This window comes from Vulpes vulpes, chromosome 12, assembly GCF_048418805.1.
Source record: "Vulpes vulpes isolate BD-2025 chromosome 12, VulVul3, whole genome shotgun sequence".
Lineage (NCBI taxonomy): Eukaryota > Metazoa > Chordata > Mammalia > Carnivora > Canidae > Vulpes > Vulpes vulpes.
In genome coordinates, this window is record NC_132791.1 from 120662519 (window position 1) to 120685140 (window position 22622).

At 42.8% G+C, this 22622-nt stretch overlaps 2 protein-coding genes and 1 non-coding gene across 15 annotated transcripts in view; 2 read left to right on the plus strand and 1 right to left on the minus strand.

Annotated features, from left to right (window-relative positions):
* Positions 1-9988, plus strand: part of USP28 (ubiquitin specific peptidase 28) — a 64369-nt gene extending 54381 nt beyond the window's left edge. For 3 of the 13 annotated variants that reach the window (XM_072729766.1, XM_072729767.1, XM_026006886.2), the window contains 10 exons: positions 646-840; positions 1455-1594; positions 1754-1939; positions 3008-3103; positions 3812-3990; positions 4110-4188; positions 5214-5293; positions 5848-5971; positions 7458-7653; positions 8744-9988. In XM_072729766.1, coding sequence (XP_072585867.1) covers positions 646-840; positions 1455-1594; positions 1754-1939; positions 3008-3103; positions 3812-3990; positions 4110-4188; positions 5214-5293; positions 5848-5971; positions 7458-7653; positions 8744-8919 — 1451 coding nt within the window. In that variant the 3' untranslated portion in view covers positions 8920-9988. The remainder of the gene's footprint in view (positions 1-645; positions 841-1454; positions 1595-1753; positions 1940-3007; positions 3104-3811; positions 3991-4109; positions 4189-5213; positions 5294-5847; positions 5972-7457; positions 7654-8743) is intronic. The other 10 variants (XM_072729770.1, XM_072729771.1, XM_072729777.1 and 7 more) reach the window with 5 other exon arrangements.
* Positions 9989-12762: 2774 nt separating this feature from the next.
* LOC112926005 (U6 spliceosomal RNA) lies at positions 12763-12865 on the plus strand. The gene has a single exon (XR_003236234.1). It is a non-coding gene; the product is annotated as a U6 spliceosomal RNA (small nuclear RNA).
* An 8464-nt stretch (positions 12866-21329) lies between these two features.
* CLDN25 (claudin 25) lies at positions 21330-22016 on the minus strand. Its single transcript, XM_026006739.1, has one exon. It carries the CDS (start codon positions 22014-22016, stop codon positions 21330-21332), a length of 687 nt encoding a protein of 228 aa, XP_025862524.1.
* Positions 22017-22622: the final 606 nt, after the last annotated feature.

The window sequence follows — 22622 nt, forward strand, 5'->3', positions numbered from 1 at the left end:
CGAGCCCCATGTAGAGCTAACAAAAGTAAAATCTTAAAAAAAAAAATGAGATTTCATATGTTCTTGATATCCTTGCCATTTTTCTTCCAAACCTTAAATTATCCCCCAGGTATTATTTACCATCTAACCGTTGTATCACATTGCTTTCTGATAGCACCCACTTTTGTGGACCTGAAGCAGTATAGATGTCTTGGAATTCATCTCTAACCATCTTGAGAAGGGTATTTTTATCCGTAATAGTTGTGGTTACACTGATAAAACTGTTCAACTTGAAATTTCCACTGGATCTAATGTTCTGGATTTCTAAATGTTGGGTCTGTTCTTGCTATTTTGCCAGTGATTTGGCCTCTATTCCAAATCCCTGCTTTCTATCACTCATCCATTCATTCATTCATTCATTCATTCAACAGATACCCCTGCATGTCTACCTACTAATCTGCCAGGCCCTGTTACTAGTGTGCTATGACAGTTGGCTTTATACTGTCATTACTTCTGATGGATTATGTATGTATGTATTTTTTGTGTGGAGTAAGAAAAAGGACAAAGTGTCTTCTTTTGTTTTCTTTCTAGAAAGGACCTTCTAATTCCTTGTGACCTTCGGCTGGATGGCGCTGCATTTTAACTCTGTTTTCGTTCTCGTCTCAGAGACAGCCCCAAGTGAACCAGATCAGATGTTAGGAGAAGTGGATGCCCTGTCTGTTGAGCTGAAGCATTACATTCAGGAAGATAACTGGAGGTTTGAGCAGGAAGTCGAGGAGTGGGAAGAAGAGCAGTCTTGCAAAATCCCACAAATGGACTCCTCCACCAGCTCAGCATCACAGGATTTCTCTCCGTCCCCAGGTAACTGGGGAGGGCCCTTGTTTCCATGATCTGGCGGTGTTCACCATGCCCCCCGTCAGCCAGCTCTGGCGCTTCCGCTGAGTGAGGGCTTCCACGGTCTGCACTGTGTATAGTCCAAGTGTAGCTGATGTTGCACGAAGCGTTGCTGGTGTTGCACAACTTGACAGAATAGCTTGTGGCTTGAGGGTGTCCTTTGCGATGAGCAGAAGTAAGAGCAGAAAGACCAGCTCCCTGTACTTCTCATCTGTTCGGTTTTCATGGTTTCCCAGGTTGCCAGAGAAGCTATGGTAGGATTACTAAGCAGACTCTATGAAACCTGTTCCCCAGAGGCAGTCTTCCTAACGGAAGGCCATTTGTCGGAAGCCTTCATTAACGTAAAGCAATACGACAAAGTTGGGAGCACATTCAATTTTCCGAAACCATCAGTGGGTTCTTTCTGAAGTAGACATTTCTTTGAGTCACTAGGTTCTAGGGGAGATTTGCAGATTCTACTTTAAATGTTTGCTAAAAGGGTTGTAGATGAACCTCTGTGTCTGTCTTGCTTGCCCTTTTACAGAGTGTTTTAGACGTCACTCACCATCAGATGCTAATCCCTTTGTACCATTCATTACCAGAGCCTTCAGCAGCATCTTCTCACGGGGTCCGCTGCTTGGCATCTGAGCACGCAGTGATCGTGAAGGAGCAGACGGCGCAGGCCATTGCCAATACCGCGCGTGCCTACGAGAGGAGCGGCGTGGAAGCGGCGCTGAGCGAGGTGACAGTGATGCAGAAGCCCACACTTAGGAGGGGGGGGCTCGCAACCATGACTGCCACTTTCTCACATTTCTATTACTGTGTCTCTGCTGCATTTAACCAGTCCCTCTCTCTTTCTCCTGTTTTGTCCTTACTCTTTTTCTCCATCCTGCTGCCACAGCTTCAGGAAGCTGAACCCGAGAAGCCCCCGCCCCCGGAAACAAACCTTGCAGAGCAGTCAGAGCAGCCCCCAAAGGCGAAGGACGCAGAGTCTGCCGCCCAGCCTAATTCTGAGGCCTCTGAAGTCGAGATTCCCAGTGTGGGAAGGATTCTGGTTAGATCTGATGCAGATGGATATGATGAGGAGGTACACAGATGAGTGCAGGATTCAGCTGTCTGTCTCCAGTCTTCTGTTCCTTCCCCTGTGACTGATATACTTGTCTAAGATGTTTGGCAATAGTTAATATTGGAACAAATAGTTATAATTGAAACATGTAATGAAAAGAGGGCCCATCTGGTTTTGACCTTATATGCTGTTTTGTAAAAGATAGCCTCATTCCCACTGAATGCTGCGCCTGGTATATATCTCCCCAGGCATATACTGATGGAGGCACCTCAGAGTCTAGATGTCTCAGAAGAGTAGCACTCAGTTACTTTTTTGGTATTTTGAGCAAAAAAAAAAAAAAAAAAAAAAAAAGCCTTTTAAATTAGGAGCCTTTGTCTTTGGAAATATTAGTTTATTGTTTTCCCTCCAAATATAAAATTTTCAGTTGTCTAGTGAGCAAAACAAATGTGAATTGAAGTTGTTTTTGATTCCAAAGCTTTTGGAAGAAGCTGTGGGATCCCAAGCTCCTTGCGGTTGGTCCCTTTCAGTTGGCACTGCATGTAACAGTTATGAATCCTAGCCCTTGGGGTTCTTTTTATTCCTGTGGGATATTTTTTTTTCCCAAATCATTGAAAAGTTTTGGTTTTATAAAGTCATGTTTGTATATCACCTAATTTCCAGACTGTTTTAAGCGTACTGATTATTTTAGTAGAACTCTAATAAAATATTTGTGTACTGGGATACACAGCCAAATTACAGAACTCCACTGGAATTCTCACTGTGGACACTTCCCCTGGGAGAGCTATCATTTAGCTTTATTTTTTCGCAGTGCTGTCTGTAGATGCTCTCAGATGTCCCTCTTTATTTATCTGCTAAATTAGAGTATATAGGAACAGCTCTTCCTGGGCCAGCTTTCACCACAGGGTACAGGGACGGGGCCGTGGGTGTGCATGGGGGCAGGTGCACAAATCTGGACCGCTAGCAGTTGCTGCCCGTGGGCACACTGCCACTCTTCCCTTCAGCAGCCTACTTGCCTTTCTTCCATTCAGTCTTCTTTTGAACTTCTCTTCTCTTCTTTTTCTCTCTGTGTTTTGTGCCCTCTTGTGGTAGGTGATGCTGAGCCCCGCCATGCAAGGGGTCATCCTGGCCATAGCTAAAGCCCGTCAGACCTTTGACCGAGATGGGTCTGAAGCAGGGCTTATTAAGGTATCTCTTTTTAAAAATCTAATCTTTATACCACCGGTATCATAGTAATAAGACCATAATTCTATTAAATGGTAAAAAATGGGATGAAGAATGTTTTTCCTTCAAGTAACACCTAAAACTCCATTTCCAGTCACACTAATGGACAGGACAGCTCCTCCCATGATACCGACAGTGCCTCCCCTCAGTGCTAGCATAGCATTCGTGAGCTATACCCAACTATGTTAGGCCTGGCCTGGGGGGCTTGCTGTTGTCCTTAGGAGATAGATATCTGTTAATAAAGCTGGGAGTGAGGCATTGCTTTTATGGTTTGGGAGCCATAAAACAAGAAAGTAGGCCATTTTTTTAAGGTACCTGAATAAAATTTAAGGTACTTGAATAAATTGCATTTATGTGCATTTTTAAAAGTTCAGGTCCTTGGAACCCAAGGTTAGCCTGAGCTAGTTAGTACTAAATACTTGATTTTCTTAAAACCTTATGAGAAAAATGAATTTCTGATGAATGCAGTACATCTTTGGTGCCACAGGAGTTCTCGCCCTTATGAAATGCAAACAACTTACAGATTCCGTGGTTGCCTCTGTAATTCCCCAATATGAATTTCTCAAAAGTCTCCTTGGAGTTACGAGAATCTCTCTAGCCCATAGGCATCAGGTTCTGTGAGCAGAACCCCACAGCGCACCCTGTTCTGACTACCAGTTTTGTCCCTAATAGGCATTCCATGAAGAATACTCCAGGCTCTACCAGCTTGCCAAAGAGACGCCCACTTCTCACAGCGACCCTCGGCTCCAGCATGTGCTGGTCTACTTTTTCCAAAATGAGGCACCCAAGAGAGTTGTAGAACGGACCCTCTTGGAACAGTTTGCAGATAAAAATCTTAGCTATGATGAAAGGTGAGATGCAGCGCTCAGGTGCATTGCCCAATGCTTCTGGGTTGGGCCCCGTGACCTCCTCTGACTTTGGGAAAGCTGTGCCCTGCACCTCACAGTTTTTTGACCCTTGTCCCACACAGATCGATCAGCATCATGAAGGTGGCTCAAGCTAAACTGAAGGAGATTGGTCCAGATGACATGAATATGGAAGAGTACAAGGTGAAATCTTTTAAGTCTATAAAACAAAATATTACTTCTTTTTTTTTTTTTTTTTTTTTTTCAAAATATTACTTCTTAAGGCCAAGCTAACAATTTTGTGTTATCGCAAACTGACTTGCCCCCACCCAACCCCGCAAAAATCACAAGTGGGTGAGAATAGATAAATGATCTTTTCTGACCCTCAGAATAACCTGTTTCTTTGTCCATTTTTCTGTTAGAATAAATTAACATTTTGTTTCCTTTTAATACCTACTTTAGTCTTGATTCCTGGTTTTGGTTTGTTTTAAAATCATTGTGTGGCTTTTTATATTTCTATATTTTAAATGAAATTTCTCTTCATTAAAATGCATATATAAATACAAATTTCCCCAAAAGCATTGTGTTAGAAGTGAAACAGTGCTTTGTGACACCCAGTGTGCCTCTGACACCTGCTGAGCTGAGTGTCATTCTGTGTAATTGGAACGGCCTTGTCCTTCGGTGGTTCCTAAAGGCGCACAATTTTGTCACAACTCAACAGGCATCTGTGTTTTTTTTTTTTTTTAAAGATTTTGTTTATTTATTCATAGACAGAGAGAGAGAGGCAGAGACACAGGCAGAGGGAGAAGCAGGCTCCATGCAGGGAGCCCGATGTGGGACTCGATCCCGGGTCACCAGGATCACACCCTAGGCTGCAGGCAGCGCCAAACCGCTGCGCCACCGGGGCTACCCGACAGGCATCTGTTTAAACCAGAGCTGCAGGACCTTGATGGGGGTGTTGGAAATTAAGATAATACATTCTAAAGCTCACATGAAATAAATATTTCTGTCCTTCAGAAGAAGTAACAGGTCACTGAAAATTAAGGTCAACAGTGGACTTCATTGTAAATGGTGACTGTGTCATGATCAGAAGCTCTTGTGTTTGTGATTTTTGTGCCTGGCCATATGTGCTGGATAAGCACTTGTACGCAGTGTCAGACTTACCATGGTGGGAAGGGTAGTGATGTTTATGGTGACCGTAATCGCTAATGGCATTCATTCCTTTTCAGAAGTGGCATGAAGATTATAGTTTGTTTCGGAAAGTGTCTGTGTATCTCCTAACAGGCCTGGAGCTCTACCAGAAAGGAAAGTATGTGGGCCTTTTATGTCTTTTGGATTATTGGTCACGGCCCTCTTAACTACCCACACAGATGCCCACCTGGGAATACCAAGAACTGTGGCCGTGCATCCCCTCCCCTGCCCCACGCACCAGGGTGCCCCTGCCTTGCCCACTGTTTCACTGAACACACATGCTAGGCCATCCTTCAGGCAGCGGTAGATATGTTGGTGAGGATATGTAATGGCCAGATTTTCTTTGTGATAAATGAAGATGAATTCAGAAAATGAATTTTAGAGTTGGAATGGACCTTAGTAATCACACAGTCCCCTCCTTTGGTTTAGAATCCAGGAAGCCCAGGGAAGTTTCATGGTTCACTTTGGGTTTCTTGACCAGTTTGCAGAAGAGCTGAGAGTGACTGCAGTCTCTGGGCCTCTGGCTTTTCCCAGGGCACCGCACTGCTTCTGTCCTGAGGACTTGGCTGTAACTGCAGCCATGTAAATGTTTGCACTGAGGGACAGAGGGGTCGAAGCCCTGGGTTTTGGAGAAAGGAGCACTCAGCTATTGATGATCTATCATTCTTTAAGGTACCAAGAGGCACTGTCCTACCTGGTCTATGCCTACCAGAGCAATGCTGCTCTGCTGACGAAGGGGCCCCGCCGTGGGGTGAAGGAATCGGTCATCGCTCTGTACCGAAGAAAATGCCTTCTGGTATGTACTGCTCATTAAGCCTTAACGATCTTTATTATTTTGTCCTCATCTCTGTTCCTTGAAGCCACAAAGAATTACAACTTAAAAACTAATCTTCGATAGGTTTTAGATTTCTCTAGATTCTTGAGAGCAGCTGTAAATTGAAACAGATTCTTTTAAGTTACTTAAAATAATCTCTTAATGAATATCCTTAAATGAATACTTAAATGAATATTCTTCTTCAGCCCCTTCTTAGGACAAGAATCAGTTACCCCTTTCTTTGTGCCCTCTATGTACAACTGCATTATGGTGTTTATCATTACATTGCTTCTCTACTGGATTGTGAATTCAAGCACAGACCCTTTTCTTATTTTGCTGTTTTCTCTGTGCCTGGCATATCGTAAGCATGCAACAGATACATGTTGAAGGAATGCAGTGTTTTTTCTACGTTCTGTGCAATGCTACCTGCTAAGCTAGTAGATGGGAATTTTAGCAACCCCTAAGAGACTCCAGTTTTTTTAAAAAAAAGGTATAAACCATAAGACTTGGTCCTGCTGTTCTGTTAATCTCACGGTCCTACAGCACTGAATGTCTAGCCTGGCCTCTTTGGCATTTGGCCTCTTGGACAATGGCAGACCTGTATGCCCTCTGCCTCTCCAAGGGTTTGGACAGGTACTTGTCCTTCAGAGAACCACAAAAGGCAAGCTTCTCCCCACATTGGGAGCCTGGATTTGTCCTCCCTGACATCCCTCACGATTGCTCTTCCTGAGAAGAGTCCAGCCAACATTGCTGTTGCTGCCTTGTTAACACCAGATGGAAGAGATTAAGTCATGACACATATTCATCTCAAGAGCTTCATTTTCTGATTTATACCTTGATTTCTGCTTCAGTTGGAGGATGTGGCAGGGCGTTTTGGAGCTGAAAAAGAGGACTTGTAGCTGTGATGTCTGAATTTTATTATGCTTTAAATCACCAAGTACAGATTACATTTTGAAGGTCCTGCTCATCTTCCTTTGGTCGGTGGTAATAGTGATTGAGGTTCTTTGCATCACAGGCTCACAACCCCCAGTGTGTGTTAGAGTCACTTAGGGAGCTTTCACCCTGTGGTGACTCCTCCCCAGACTGTCAAACCAGAGGCTCTGGAGAGAGGCCTAGGCATCAGCGTTTCTTCTGCAGATGATTCTGATGCTCAGTGGAGATTGAGAGCCATTGAATGAGCAGTTTAGTAGAACAATGATAGGCAAGACCTTGACTTGCAAGTTTAGGTAAATGGATCACAGTCCTTGCTGTATTAGAATCACCTTGGGAGCTTTTAAATAAAACCCTAGTGCCCTAGTCACCTGCATACCAATCAAATCTGCATGCTCGGGGGTGGGGCACCAGTAGTTTGTAAAGATTCCCAGGCAACATGCAGTAAATTTTGGGAACCGCTTGTTTAGGCTCTTCTGAAATAGGTTCTTATCTGTTTCAGACTGTTTTTCCCCCCCAATCTGCCTTTTACCCATAGGAGCTGAATGCCAAAGCAGCTTCTCTCTTTGAAACAAACGATGACCACTCTGTAACAGAGGGCATTAACGTGATGAATGAGTTGATCATTCCCTGCATTCACCTTATCATTAATAATGACATCTCCAAGGATGACCTACATGCCATTGAGATCATGAGAAACCATTGGTGCTCTTACCTTGGGCAAGATATTGCTGGTATGTTGTTGTTGGCACTTGCAATAACTTCTGAGGCTCTTCACAGTTTTAGAAATGACAGTGTTTTCACTCTACAGCCCTGGTTATCAAACCTTTTTAAAGGATTATTGAAGCCTATAAGTGAGTTAAAAGTGGATCTGCTCTAGTGAAACAAGGGATAGGATCCTAGACCTTTGTCCCTGTTAGCTTCCCTTACCTCCTCTGTGGCCACTAAAGCACCTCTGCAAACAGCCTGGCTACAAGTCCTGTTCAGAAAAATTACCCTTCTCTGGGAATGTCAGACTTATATTACTCTTTGATCTGTCAGACTCTTTATGTAGCTTGATTGCCTGGTGGTGCCATAACTAAACTTTCCCATGACTTGAAATTGTAAGACAGAACACCTCTTATTAGCTACGATGCCCTCAGAATTAATAAAATGGTAAGTGGAATAGCCTTGCTTGTCCACAGCATTTTGGAGAGGGTGCCAAAGAGTTTGGGTGAGTTTTGATAGACATAGAAAGTTGGTATATGTTCTAACATGAAGCTTCTTTGTTAGTTTCTCACTGATGTAAAGATTCTATTCTATTATATTGACTTGTTAAAGTATTCATGTTTATAATATTTACTGGAAAATTCTGTAATTAGTAGTTACAAATTTCCTTTTAAGGTCTTCAGTTTTTCTTTAGACTGTATGGTAGAGCTTTACTTAAGGTCATGTGTACAAGCTAGTATGTTTTAATCATTGAAAGGAAATAGCACTATTGTGTTAATGGCATAGAGTATGAAATCCACTTTCTCAAGTTTTAAAAGGATGATACATTAGAAGGCCTGACAACGAAATGAATATTTAGTGTTATCCTGTCACACATCACATGGCTTAAAGCAGTGACCTAGTGCTTTGGTTTATTTGACCAAGTATTCTTTGTTCCTGGTTTGGACTTAAGGAATCATCATTTGTTGTTAGCTGGCCAGCACCATGCTCTGACCTCTGAGGTTGGAGAATGAGTGGGCTCTATGGAAGGTTTTCCCATTATAGTTGCAGACTTAACTAGTTTGTACTCAGAGAACTGTTTAGTTGTATATGTAACCATTCATTTTCCTTCCACAGAAAATCTACAACTGTGCTTAGGGGAGTTTCTACCGAGGCTACTAGATCCTTCTGCAGAAATCATTGTCTTGAAGGAGCCTCCAACTATTCGACCTAATTCTCCCTATGACCTTTGTAGCCGATTTGCAGCTGTCATGGAGTCAATTCAGGGGGTTTCAGCTGTGACAGTGAAATAAGCCCCCACATGGTCAAGGTCCAGTTTGGTCTCCGGCTGCCTGCCTGTTGCACAGAAGTCTGTTGTCACAGTGTTTACCCTGGGGAAGGGATTAGGTGGGAAAGTAAGATTCAGATCCAGACCCAACCATGCTTTGTGTGTAAAGAAGGATTGAAAATAAAATTGCACTTTTTAGGTACAGAATCATAAAAGCAATTTCACTAAAAAAAGACAAGAACCATTGTATTAAGGTATTGAATTATGTCAGAAGACCTTAAATGACTCTTGTACCTTCAAAAGTGCCTGGGCTTTTGTAAGCCTCTTGCCACTTTTAAAATTATCCTTCAGGCATAAATATTTTTGACAGTGAATAGAAGGGTGATCCATCAGAACCTGAACCAGATGAACAGCTACTAGTTATTTTATCAAATACAGGTGACATTTAAAAGTTCTTAACTGCAAGAGATGAGAAATCTAAACCTCGCCTGTCTCTTGACAGGAGATGACAGTGAGTTGCTGATGAACTGCTGCCCTTTTACATGTGGGTAGAAATATAAGGGCATGTGGCAGCAAGATGCTGCAAAATCAAAAGAAAGCTGCCTTTCCTCTCTTCTCTCTCTCCCTTATTTTTATATTTTTAAATAAACCAGAAAACCTCACACTCAGTCCTGAGTATAGGAAGGAAAGCACTAAGGACCGTAGACAGAACGGCGTCATGAAGCATGATTGAGTCACGATAGCATTGTGAGAGTTGTTCACTGTTTCAGTAAAATCTTGTAGCATCCAAAAATTGTCAACAATAGATGTCAAAGGCTGCTGCTGGCCCAAAAAAAGAAAAAAACATTTGAATACCCCTCCCCTTTTTTTGCTTCTAAAAGATAAGGGATATGGGTTTGTAAAAAGAAAAGAAAAATCTATATATATATGTATATGTAGAGAGAGAAATATCCCCTGTTGACCATTTTTAAAAGGTTCCAGATTGGATACGTGTTTCTACCAAATTTTAACATGAATGAGAGCATAGTAGGCAGGAAGAACACTTGATACAACTATGCAGATTTTATAAATGTGCAATAAAAGTATTTGTTGTACCTTTGGCGTGCGGAATGGCTTTCATTTAAACACACATTTTTCTGGAAATAGACTCAGTAAGCATTTGTCAAGTTTGTCGTTTTCGAGAAAAAAAACAAAACAGGTGACGTTGAGAGTCTTGTGGGGGGGGCGGGGGGAGCACAGACTACAGTCGATTCTTGAGCAGCACCTAATGGTGACTGCCGCTTTCCATTGCATCCGCCCGTAGGCCCATCTACTTTATAATTTGTCGAATTTAGAAGGGGGAAAAAGTATTCTCTAACTTAAAACAGACTTTGTTCCATTTTGACTAAATTAGGGGTAGGCCATCTTTTACAGGATTTCAGAGGTGCTTTTGTGTTTCAAAGCTCACTGCCAAGATAATTGTCTCATGGGAAATTGACCAATTTTCTTACCATTGATTTGCTTTGCTGCTTGAGATTCCAAGGACCACCATTTGCTGTTCCCTTTTTAATTTCCGCCATTATTTGAGAACTGCACAGCTATAGTCTTAACGTAACAGCCCTGGGATGATGGGACTGGCTTGTCCAAGGGCCTAGATGTCTTAAGTAGTGAAGCCAGGAAGCTAACCTGTGTCTCCGCAGCCTATTAACAACTGCTCACCTGCCCTTGGTAGTCTTGTAAAATCTTTTGCTTTGTACCTTTCCACATTCATCACTTCCTGGTGGGCTGTTGGGAATCTGTAGTTGACCAAGAAAGGAACAGAGGGACATATGTATGTGTGGTGTTGGGTACTTTCTGTCATTTGGATCCACCCACCACCAAGTGCAGTGCTGGGAATCCTTTCTTTTTCCTTACATTTGCTGGCTGCTTTAGGGACAGCCTAGTTTCTTAAGTCCACAAACTGAGTGGACTAAAGGATTAAGAGCGCTTAAAGGATTGTGGAAAAGCAGCATGAGGGCCACAGAGGTAGGGGGGTGGGGCCTAGATGGGGTGGGGAGAAACCTACATGGTTCTTAACCTGAAGTGTTTCAGGGCTTGGCCAGGGCACTTGACCTCAGCATAAATTCCCTTGACACTGGGCTTAGACTTTCTGGGGTTCACCAGAATCGCAACCTGCTTCTGTGTGGATTTCTTAGCTCCTTTAAGAACTCTTAAGGCATTACAAACTCATTTTTACCCTACTTCAAGAGAGAAGTATGAAGTAGACACAACAGTTTAAATAATGAAGGAACAAGAGGCAAGGGCTGGTGCAGCAGAGCTGGGATAGAAGGGGCGATTCATTGTGTAGTTTATCCACTTTCATTGCTTGGTTTACTGTGCTCTGTATGACTATCTTACAGTTTATTCTGCTAATTGTCATTTGAATTGTTTGCAATTTTTGGCTATTACCCATAATGCTGCTAGGAGCAGTCCTTTGCATGTGTTTTTCAATGCCCACACGAATGCATTTCTGTTGGCATGAACTGAGCAGAATTGCTTTTTTTTTTTTTTTGCAGAATTGCTTTATCGTAGGGTACGTGGGTCACAGGTAGAGGGCTGTCTTTACTAGGGACTGCCTGACAATTTCCCAAAGTGGTCATACCGACTGAAACTCCCACCAGCAGTTTATGAGCTCCAGTTGCCCTGTATCCTTTTCAAGATTTGGTTTTGAGTTTTTTTAATGTTAACCATTATGGCAGGTGCATGATATTGTTTTAATTTGGACTTGCTCACTAATGACGACAAGCATCTCTGTATATGCTTATTGGCCTTGGGCTATTCTCTTCTGTAAAATACCTAATTAAGTATAAGTGCCTATTGTTGGATTTACTGACTTGCTATGTGTTGATTTATAGGAGTTTTTAAAAAATAGCCACTTACAGTTTTTTGGACATATGCATTGCATAGATCCTCTGGCTCTAGCTTTTCACCCCTGATGGCTGGATGAAAACAACTTTTTAATGTTAATGTAGTACAGTTGACCCAATCTTTTCCTTCAGGGTTAATGTTTATTTTACCCTGTTGAAATCACTATCCAAGGTCATGAAGACAGTGTGTTGTTACCTCCCAGAAGTGTCTGCTTTTTGACTCTTCCCATTCAGGTGATGGACCCAGCACCATTTACTGTATTTTTCCCAGTGCTGCGCCTTTGTCATAAATCAAGTGTCTGATGTAGAGGCCTGTTTCTGGACCCTTCTGTTTGCACCAACGTCATACTGTCTTAGTTCGTGTAGCTCTATCAGTCTTGATTTCCAGTATAGTCAGTCGTCCAGTTCTGAATATCCTCAAGATTATCCTGTCCTTAATTTTTTGTACTGCCATATAAATTTTGGAATCAGTTTGTCAGTTACACACGGACACAGATTTCAAGAGATTATTATTAGGTTTACAGTGACTATAGATAATTTGGAGAGAATTGACATCTTCTAATCTATGAACACAATATATCCTGTTTATGTAGATTTTCTTTTAATATCTGTATAATGTTCTTCCATATATTCCTAGATCTTCAGTGTTTTTCAAGCTCTTTTTTTTTTCTTTTCAAGCTATTTTAAATGTCATTTTTGTAATTATATCTTTTAAAATCTTTTTTATTTTTATTTATTTATGATAGTCATCACACACACACAGAGAGAGAGACAGAGAGACAGAGAGGCAGAGACACAGGCAGAGGGAGAAGCAGGCTCCATGCACCAGGAGCCCGATGTGGGATTTGATCCCGGATCTCCAGGATCACGCCCTGGGCCAAAGGCAGGCGCCAAACCGCTGCGCCACCCAGGGATCCCATTTTTGTAATTATATCTTTAATTGTTTTTTGCTGGTATCTAGAAACAAAGGGATATTTTTCTGCTTGCTTCAGCAGCACATATACTAGAATTAGAACAACATGGAGAAGGTGATCATGGCCCCTGTGCAAGGATGAGACACAAATCTGGAAATAAAATTATGTTTTCAACTCTGTATCCAATGACATAAGTTCACTTTCTAACAGTTGATCAGTAGTTTTTAAAGATTTTCTCTATGCATAATTATGTTATCTGTGAAAGATGACTTTCATTCGTTTCAACATTTATTTTTCTTGCCTGATAACACTTACTTGAGGGCCTCAGTACAATGCTGAATAGAAGTTGTGGTAGTAGGCATCTTTGTCCTCCAATATCAGAGAGAAAAGTTTTCAGTATTCCGCCGTTAAGCATGCTGTAGGCTTTTAGTAAATTCCATTTATTATATAAATAAAGATTCCCTCTTTCCTATTTTGCAAAGAGTTTTTAAAATATTACAAATAGATGTTGAAATTTATCAAATGCTTTTTCTATACCTATTAGAATGATTACATGGATCTTTCCTTTATTCTGCTCATGTGTGAATTACATTTATTAATTTTATTTATTTTTTTTTTTAAAGATTTTACTCATTTTATTTATTCATGAGAGAGACAGAGAGAGAGAGGCAGAGACACAGGCAGAGGGAGAAGCAGGCTCCATGCAGGGAGCCTGATGTGGGACTTGAGCCTGATGTGGGACTTGATCCCAGGTCTCCAGGATCAGGCCCCGGGCTGAAGGCGGCGCTAAACCACTGAGCCACCCAGGCTGCCCACATTTATTAATTTTAAATGCTACGCCAACCATGTGTTCCCAGAATACACTGATCGTGGTATTTTTATATGTACACAGAGTTTTTCATATTTCGTTTAGGATTTTTTGCATATATATTTATGAGAGAGATTGGCCTTTTCTTATACGTCCTTTTCAAGGTTCTGGTATCAAGGTTATTCTGGCCTTATTGAATGAATTGGGAAATATTCTCTTATTTTCTGCGTTCTGGAAGAGTTTGGATAAGATAGGATTATTTCTTCTTTAATGTCTGGAAGAATTCATTTTTTAAAATCATCCAAGCTTAGGGGATCCCTGGGTGGCACAGCGGTTTGGCGCCTGCCTTTGGCCCAGGGTGCGATCCTGGAGACCTGGGATCGAATCCCACATCGGGCTCCCTGCATGGAGCCTGCTTCTCCCTCTGCCTGTGTCTCTGCCTCTCTCTCTCTCTCTGTGTGACTATCATAAATAAATAAAAATTTAAAAAAAATAGGGATCCCTGGGTGGTGCAGCGGTTTAGCGCCTGCCTTTGGCCCAGGGCGTGATCCTGGAGACCCGGGATTGAGTCCCATGTCGGGCTCCTGGTGCATGGAGCCTGCTTCTCCCTCTGCCTGTGTCTCTGCCTCTCTCTCTCTGTGTGACTATCATAAATAAAGAAAAATAAATAAATAATAAATAAAATAAAATCATCCAAGCTTAGAATTGTGTGTTTTTTTTACTAGAAGAAAGTTCATAATACCTCATGATTTTTCTTTTTTTTTTTTCAATGACCATAGGATCTATGATGTTTTAGTGATGTCTCTTCATTACTGATATTGGGTGACATGTATTTCTTTTTTTTTTTGGTTAGTATTATCAGGGGTTTATTAAGTCTTTTCAGAGAACTATATTTTGCTTTTGTTTAGGTCTCCCTTTTGTAAGGGCTTGTGGGTTTCTTTTCCTGCTTTTTTTTAATCCAGAGCTCTTCAGCAGTGGTTCTTAACCTTGGCTGCCAATCCAGAGTCAGCTGTGTCACTTAAAACAAAACAAAACAGCAGCTGAGCCTCAACCCTGCAGATACCGACTTGTTACATTCGGTCTGGGCCCCTGTTGCTCATGCTTAGAAGGCATCACAGGTGATTTTGATGTACAGTCACAGCTGACAGCTAGTCCTTTAAAGAGCTCCTATGCCTGCTACGAAAGTGGCTTTTACATGGTCAACACACCCAAATTCTGTGGGTTCATAAAAAGGCTATAGAACCTCCTTCAATGAGACTTTACAGGCTTTCATGCTTTTTGAATATATTTTAACTTTCCTCTTGTTGCGCTTGACTTTGATAGAGATACAGAAAAATGTATTTCTGTATAATTCACCTTTAATTCCTATAAATATATCAGTTCCTTAAAATTTGCTCAGAAGCTCAACTTCTCAGCTACTTGTCATTGTTACTTTTTTCTGAACCTTGAAAAAAATTCACATTCTTTCTAAATTGTTGAACAATAAACTGACCTATTAACCTGCAAGTCAGAGTAGAGCTCACTTAAGAGGGATTTTCAGGACATTTCCATATCTTCCCTCTTTCAACTCTCTTGCTTGTTGTGTTGCCTATTAGGTTGTTGGCTAGTTATGAGGACCCTCAACCACCTATTGACCATTTATAGACAGGTGAATGGGTCCTACATGACAGAGACCTGGTCTTTTCCCTTCTCAAAATAAGATCAGCCTGATTGCCCCTATGATACCAGGAGGAGGAGAAGTTGTGATAATGAGCAATGAGCAAGAATATTAACTTTGAGAAGTAGAGGATAAACCTTCTGTAAAATGTAGGGGACTTGGAATTGATAAGCTGGCACAAAAGTGGTGCCCAGGAACTATGAGTAGTTAGCTTTGAAAATTAGATGAGTCTTAGTCCTAGTGTTAATCATATTCATAGAAGGATGGTCAGTTTTTCTCTCTATAGTCTTGATGGTGGGCTAGAGGTATTGTTGCATGTGGGAGATGGTCTCCCCAAATTAGCATTCAGATTTTAACAATAAGGACAGATTTCCTAGTGATGACCTAAAAGTGGCACGGTCACTCACTGAGTCATCATGACTGTCCCTGCTTAAGGAATAGCCAGATCTCCTCCCTGAGTCAACCAGGTCCCCAGCTTTTCTGATTTATAAATCACTGCTATACCAATGTCTCTTATAAAAAGATGTTATGAAAAGAATATTGACATCGGAATCTGACCTGAGTACAGATGCTGGCTGAACCTGTTTTCCTGGCCTATAAAACAGGAAAATACCTCGTAGTTATGTTTTAAGAGTCAAGGAGAAAAGAGAAGTAGCAATGACTCAGTGTGAGTAGAGCCCTAGATGCAGTTCTTGTGGGGAAATCTGTCTGGGTTGAGAATTTTAAGGGTTGGCGTAGCCTGTACAGGGCCCGCAGGTGAGTCCTAAGGATTGAGGCATATGTAGATGCCTAAGGGCCTCTGGCAAAAAGAAGTGTTGGTATTGGCCAATCTGACGGGGAGAGAGGTGTTGAAAGGATATGTTGGATAGATAGAAAAATCACAGCATCCTCTATCTAATTCTTCTGTTTCAGATACATTTTTTTTTCTTTAGTCATGTTATTTAAAGGCTTGAACTCAATAAGGTAGAGCAAGTCAATAGCTTTCATTTTTTTCCACTGCCACTTTCCAATATAGTCCTATGGATCTCCTTCTTCCCTGCCCCTGATAGCATCCCAGGAAGATGGTATGGCTTTCTTGTCACGTAGGAGTATTAAAACAATGATTTTCATGTATTGCAGAGCCCAGACCCACCTAGATTGAAAATGTACTCATTCATTTTTAAGTGCTTCTCTTGGCTGAGTTCAGGCCGAGGCCTGAGGGTCAGAGCCTAAGAGGAGGGAAGGAGCCGCAGAATGTTCCTCCACTCTCTCTGTTCCATGCCCCTACTCCTCCCAACGTCTGGCTCCCCTAGAGTCTGGGGGAGGAGACTTTTTAAGAGAAGGCAAAGTGTCTACTTTTTATATAAAAACAGTAAATATTCTCTTGGTTCTCAAACATCCTTTGTTATGTCAGGAATGCGATTATTAATTAGCTCTTGTGTCAGGTATTTTATGGGTTCTCCAGAGAACCCTGTAGGAAACCTCCACTCTGTCCTTTGATGTGGCTTTTGGACCTCCTGGCTGACCTCTTACAGACTTTCTAAGTTCCTAGTTAAGTCATTTACCCCTCCCAACAGTGCTCTGGGACTGTGTCACCCAGGCTGCCTGCCCCGCATCCACTGGGGCTGTGGAAAGCTCACCCGCCCCCCGAAAAAGGCCAAGTGCAGCTGCTGCCTCTGTGCCCCTCTGGCCAGCCTCCTATTGCATACGGCCCTAGTAGGCATCAGGTACCCTTCTCTGCCTCCACAACACAGAGCAGGTTCTCTCAAGAACTTTCTTGGGCATCATCCTGAGGGCAGCAAGTGTGGAATGAGTGTGTTTCAGACACTGTCTTCCCTCTTAGAAAGAACCCCCATCTCTGTGTGGTTCTCTTGAGATCCATCTCCACCCTGTTCCTCACATGGATGGGTAGGGAACATCACAATACCCACCAGTTGCTATGAATTCCCTTCCAAGAATCCTCCCTAATGAATCTGTGTGCTTCTCTTATGTAGTCTGTTGGGTGTGGGGCTGGCCAGGTTAGCTCCTTCTTAGAAGCAGTGTGTTGAGCCTCTCTCTTTAGAATATGGGACACATAGCACCCATGGGACTTGACTTTGAGGCTTTACTAAAAATTCTGGACAACAGAGAAGTCCATTCTACATTTTATAAACATGGATGGAATAGCAAAAAGAATGGCTTAAAAAATTAATCCATCAATTAGTAGAGTGGAAAGTGACTTCCAGGTTCTTTGTTTCTATGTTCGAGGCCAGTGACTACAAACATTTTCCTAACTGTCATAATTGTCTTAGTCCTGCCTGCTAAGACACATTTACCGTCCAGAAACTCATGAAACTATTTCTGACTTCTCTCCCATCCCAAAATGTGTCTAATCCACATTGGCTTCCCTTAGGATGCTTTCTCTAGATCTAGTCTCAGAGGCTGACAAGAGTAACAGATGAGTATTTTATTTTATATTTTAAAGATTTAATTATTCATTCATTATAGAGAGAGGCAGAGACACAGGCAGAGGGAGAAGCAGGCTCCATGCTGGGAGCCCGATGTGGGACTTGATCCCAGGTCTCCAGGATTGCCAAAGGCAGGCGCTAAACTGCTGAGCCACCCAGGGATCCCCAACAGATGAGTATTTTACTAGAGGCCTTCTGGAATGCCTTATCTGCTAATGGTGAAATTTTCAGACCCGAAGGCAGGCTATTGGAGAAGACAGCACTGAGACACATCCAATTCTAACAACATCAAATTTGGGGAGCCCCTGAATTATTTTCGTACAATGCTTTGCGTATAATAAAAGCTTTTGATTCGGAATTCTGATTGACTGGTGTCCTTTGCTGTTTCTAATACACATGACAACACAGCTCTCCATGGGTAATCACAAAAAAGAAATGTTCCTAATGTTAGAATAATATGCCACACGTCTTTACGAGAAAAGGCTGAGTCGAAGATTTAATTACTTCTATTTTTATTTCTCATTATTTCCCCTACAAAACAGGTAGATGAAAACAGTGGCAGTTGTAAGTGAAACACATCTTCCTCCTCAGACTCTTTCTCTACAAGTGGATTTACATTTCCTTCTGGGAGTGACATGCTGTTGATTATTTGGGAATCAATCAACAATTTCCAACCCATCCCCATTTTAAAAAAATGCCTTGTGTCCTCTCTAAGAAGAATTAGGAAGACAAAATATTTTCCTAACAAATCTTTAGTTTGTAGTTTGTGAGGTTTTTTGTTTGTTTGTTTTGTTTTGTTTTGTTTTGGCAGTGGAAGCCATAATCACATGCTGATGATAAGTATACCATTAGCATCTGCAAACATGGGATTAGGATAAGCGCTGTGAGCCACCAGCAGGAACAGGTGAGCCACCTGGCAACAAAAATCCTGTTTAGGTCTCAACAGAGCACAAAGGACAAGATTTTTCTTTGTAGGTCTTTGATTTTTTTCTTCTGCTCCAGTGCTAGTTTTTTCCTTTGGTTTGGCGGATTGTCTCAGCAACCCATCTTCATGAAGCAATAGGATGGGGTGAAGAAAGACTGCCCTGGCATCAAAGCCTTGGATTCAAGTCGTGATCAGCTAATGACTCACTGTGGGCATGTTGCCCAAATGCTCTGAATCTCAATTTCCTCTTTAGCAAAACAGATAATATCTGCTCTCCCAACCTCAAAACAACTCTCATGATGTGTTAAATAAAGCTACCAAGATACATGAAGATGTTTTATAAACTCTGAAACCCTACACAACTGTGTAATCGGGAAACTGGGGATGAGGTATGAGAGGAGAGGGAGTGGGTAGAGCTGTGGTCACCTGGGAGCTGAGTTCCTACTCCTGGGCACCTGCTCGGCCTCCTGTGGTCCCAAAAATAGAGACAGTGCTCCATAATGTGATCTACAGGTTCTGCAAGATCTGGCTCCTTCCTATCTCACTAACCTTGCCTTCCACACTCCTCTCTTCATCCAGAACTGCTCTCCATCCTTCAGCTTTTAGCCAGTTATCACTTCCTTAGGGTATCCAGCCATGACTCCCTGACTAGGTTACAATTTCTCCAATTGCATGATCTTATAGAAGCATGTACCCTTCCAAATTCGTAAAGTTTGTCATGGTTACAATCTCCCTTTAGCAAATGATCTCATATTAATGTTTGTCTCCCCTATTTGCCTGTATTGGGGGGGGGGGATAAATTTTGTCTTTAACCATTTTATTCCTGGTTCCTATCACAATGCTGGGTATATGGTAGGTGCTTAGTGCATTTGTTAAGTGAATGAATAAATGACCAGATGGATGAATGATGAGTCCATCCTGTAGATCCCATGCGATTCAAGTGTAACTCTTGGGTATTTGAGCCTCATTCCTGAGAGGGAGTAGTTGACAAAATGGGCATTGGAACCGTAGAAAGCCAGAATATGACTTTGGTGCAAACTGCCCTTTTATGCTCAGAAATTTATTTATCTAAGGTCATGGACTTAGATACATTTGGGCTTGTGTACATCAAGTGGACATAGACCTATGGACATGCATCTGGAGAAAGTAGGACTCCTAGAGAGAACCCCACTCCGTGTAAGAAGGTAAATGTTGCTGGAGATAAAGTTGCACCTGAAAAGATTCATTTTCTCAGGAAAACAACAAAAAACTCATGTTATTTCTCTAAGGAGGGAATTGGCTTGGCCTATGCTGGCAAACTTATGTATACTTGTGTTGGTGTGTGCATTCTTGCTTGAGCAGCAGCCATCTGAAGATGCCAGGGCTACTTGATGGAGAACAAGCAGTGCTGCCTCAGAGCTCAGCCCGTGAGGCTGGAGGGAAAGCACTGGCTTGGAGGGAAAGGCGTTTCCCCAGCCCTGCAAGTAATCCGGCATGCCTTTGAACTTGGTGAAGTGACCTGCTTGGGGACATTGGGAGCCAGCACCTTTTTTCTCCTACAGGAATTGTCAACTCTATTGACTGGTTAAGGGAGTGGGGGACAGATGGCAGTGAGAGGAACAGGGTGGGTAATGCATGGTGATTTCAGCTGACACACAGGTTTATGAGTAAGCATGAGGCTTCTCCTTGAGGACTTGCACAAATGCCTGAGAAAGACCTGGGGGTGAGGTAGTCAGTCTGAGGGCCTGCCAGAGCAGGTGGGACAAGCAAAGGAACTTGGATCATGGTCATGAAGGGGACTTTATTTGTAGCCACTGCCTGGGTAGATCTGCTGACGGAGTTCCATTTTAAAGGATTTATAACGTCATTTTGCATAGGTAAAAGACATTTCTGAGAAACTGCTAATTTTCTCCACACACCCACCCACCCACATTGGGCACTTCTTGGGCACAGCCATTTGGTGGTCATCGATTTGCCCGGGTTTGCCTGGGACTTTCCTAGCTTTAGCACAGAAAGTGCCCAGTTCTGGGCAAACCAGGACAGTTGCTCACCCTACTTCTCATTCACACTGTTTCTTAACTTCATGCTGGGAAGACAGAGCTGACCACTCACAGCCTCATAATATAGCAGAAAGGGGAATATATCTCCCTTCTGGGATAGTAAGAATCTACAAAACCACACAGATATATTGTGAAACCCCCCTTCAAATTGTGTACCTGAGGAGGAAAATAAACACAAGGAAGCTTCCTCTCAAGGTATTATCCTGGACAAATAGTTCGTTTTCATTTGCCAAGACTATTCTCCAGAATTTTTTTGAAGATTTTATTTATTTATTTGAGAAAGAGCACGAATAGGGGGGAGGGGCAGAGGGAGAAGGAGAAGCAGACTCCCCGCTAAGCAGAGAGCCCAACTCGGGGCTCGATCCCAGGACCCCGAGGTCATGACCTGAGCCACAAGCAGATGCTTAACCTACTGAACCACCCAGGTGCCCCACAGCATTATATCTACAGTGGCTGGTCACACTAGGTTTTTCCTATGATAGAAGCAATTTTGCAATATATTTAGTAATGAATCAGGTATACAATTAATGTTATGAGTTTAAAAACATTTTATACAAGTAAAATCTAAATGAGAAAAACACATTTGTCAGAAATTCTACCTTGATTTTTCATTCTGAAGTTATGAATTACCGTATCACCAAGATAGCCAAATCCTTAACAAAAGGGAGAGTGACTACCACCCCCAAAGGAGGCAAATAAATGTAGAGTGGTGAAGGATAAGGAGGAGAAACGATTCTTCTGACATTCCTTTATTCCAGAGATTCCGTGGAGGAGGCCGGTCCTAGATGAACAGGTTCCTAGGTCTTGGTGTTAGATAGAAGGAGTCACTGGACCTGTCTGCTGGGGCATAGAATGGTGGGGCTGTAGGACCAGCCATCCGGAGAGAGGACTCCTCTTCTTTTCCCAGACAAGCTGAGAAGATGAGGAACAACCCGCCGAGGGCCAGGAAAATCCCAGCAGCCCAGCCCAGGTAGAGGGCATCTCCAAACTCCCAGCGAGGCACAATCTGAGGGATGCTGTCATCCCAGAAGTCTTGGATTGTGGCGTAGGCCACCCAAGAGACTGGAAAGAGGGTGGTGGCTGAAGCGGATGCTTCCAAAGTCCCTCCCAGGAGGCAAAGCCACCTCTTAAATACCCATCTGTTCCTGTACAACTGGAAGCATTCAGACCCAAAGCCAGAGAGCAGAAGCCCCAGGAGCCCCAGCCCATGGGAGGCTACCATGAGGATGCGGGATACCTGGAGGTCCTGGGGCAGAGATAAGAAGGACTCAAAGGCCTTGCACACGACAACTTCCTCCTGATTCACGCAGACCTCCCAAAGCCCCATAATCCAGGTCTCCATTTCGTTCAGTTCCAGATTAAGAGTCTTCCACTGGGGCAGGATGGTGGTGACACAGGAGCAGACCCAGCCGAGGAGAGAGAGGAGCAGCCCTCCAAGCTGGGCTTTCTCGCGGAAACTCCAGGCCATGGCTGCTCCCACTACAGTGGCAGAAAGCAAAGGACAGGTGGCTCGGTGACTGGTTAGCGGGCAGTACTTTTGGGGAGGCCCAGTGGAAGGTCATTCACATTTGGAGAGGGCTCTTGTTTCAGTTTTTAGGCAGCAGCTGAGGCAGGTGCCAGGAACTTGGCAATGTTGGGTTTGGGGGTGTGCCCGAGATGGGATGTGGGCGTGGGTTATGGAGGAGGGCCCCGGGAGAGGCAAAAAAGGCCAGACAGTAAGCCATCAATATCTATTTGATGAGTAAATTCATAAACTTGAAGGTAAAATCACTCCCCAATTCTAAGATGAGAATGATGTCCTGGGAATACACACTGATGTAACCTTTCTGGAGGGAAACATGATTTCATAATTCATATTTTAATTTTTTTTAAGATTTATGTACTTATTTGAGAGAGAGAGAGAGAGAGGAGGGGCAGATGGAGAGGGAGAGAAATCCTCAAGCAGCCTCCCTGATGAACACGGAGCCCCATGTGGGGCTCAACCCGGGGACCCTGATGAGATCATGACCCAAGCCAAAATCAAGAGTGAAACACTTAACCAACTGAGCTACCCAGGCAGCTCTCATGTTTCATA

Excerpts from the sequence above, each read along its gene's own strand:
- CLDN25 (XM_026006739.1), bottom strand. The coding sequence starts at position 22,016 with ATGGCCTGGAGTTTCCGCGAGAAAGCCCAGCTTGGAGGGCTGCTCCTC.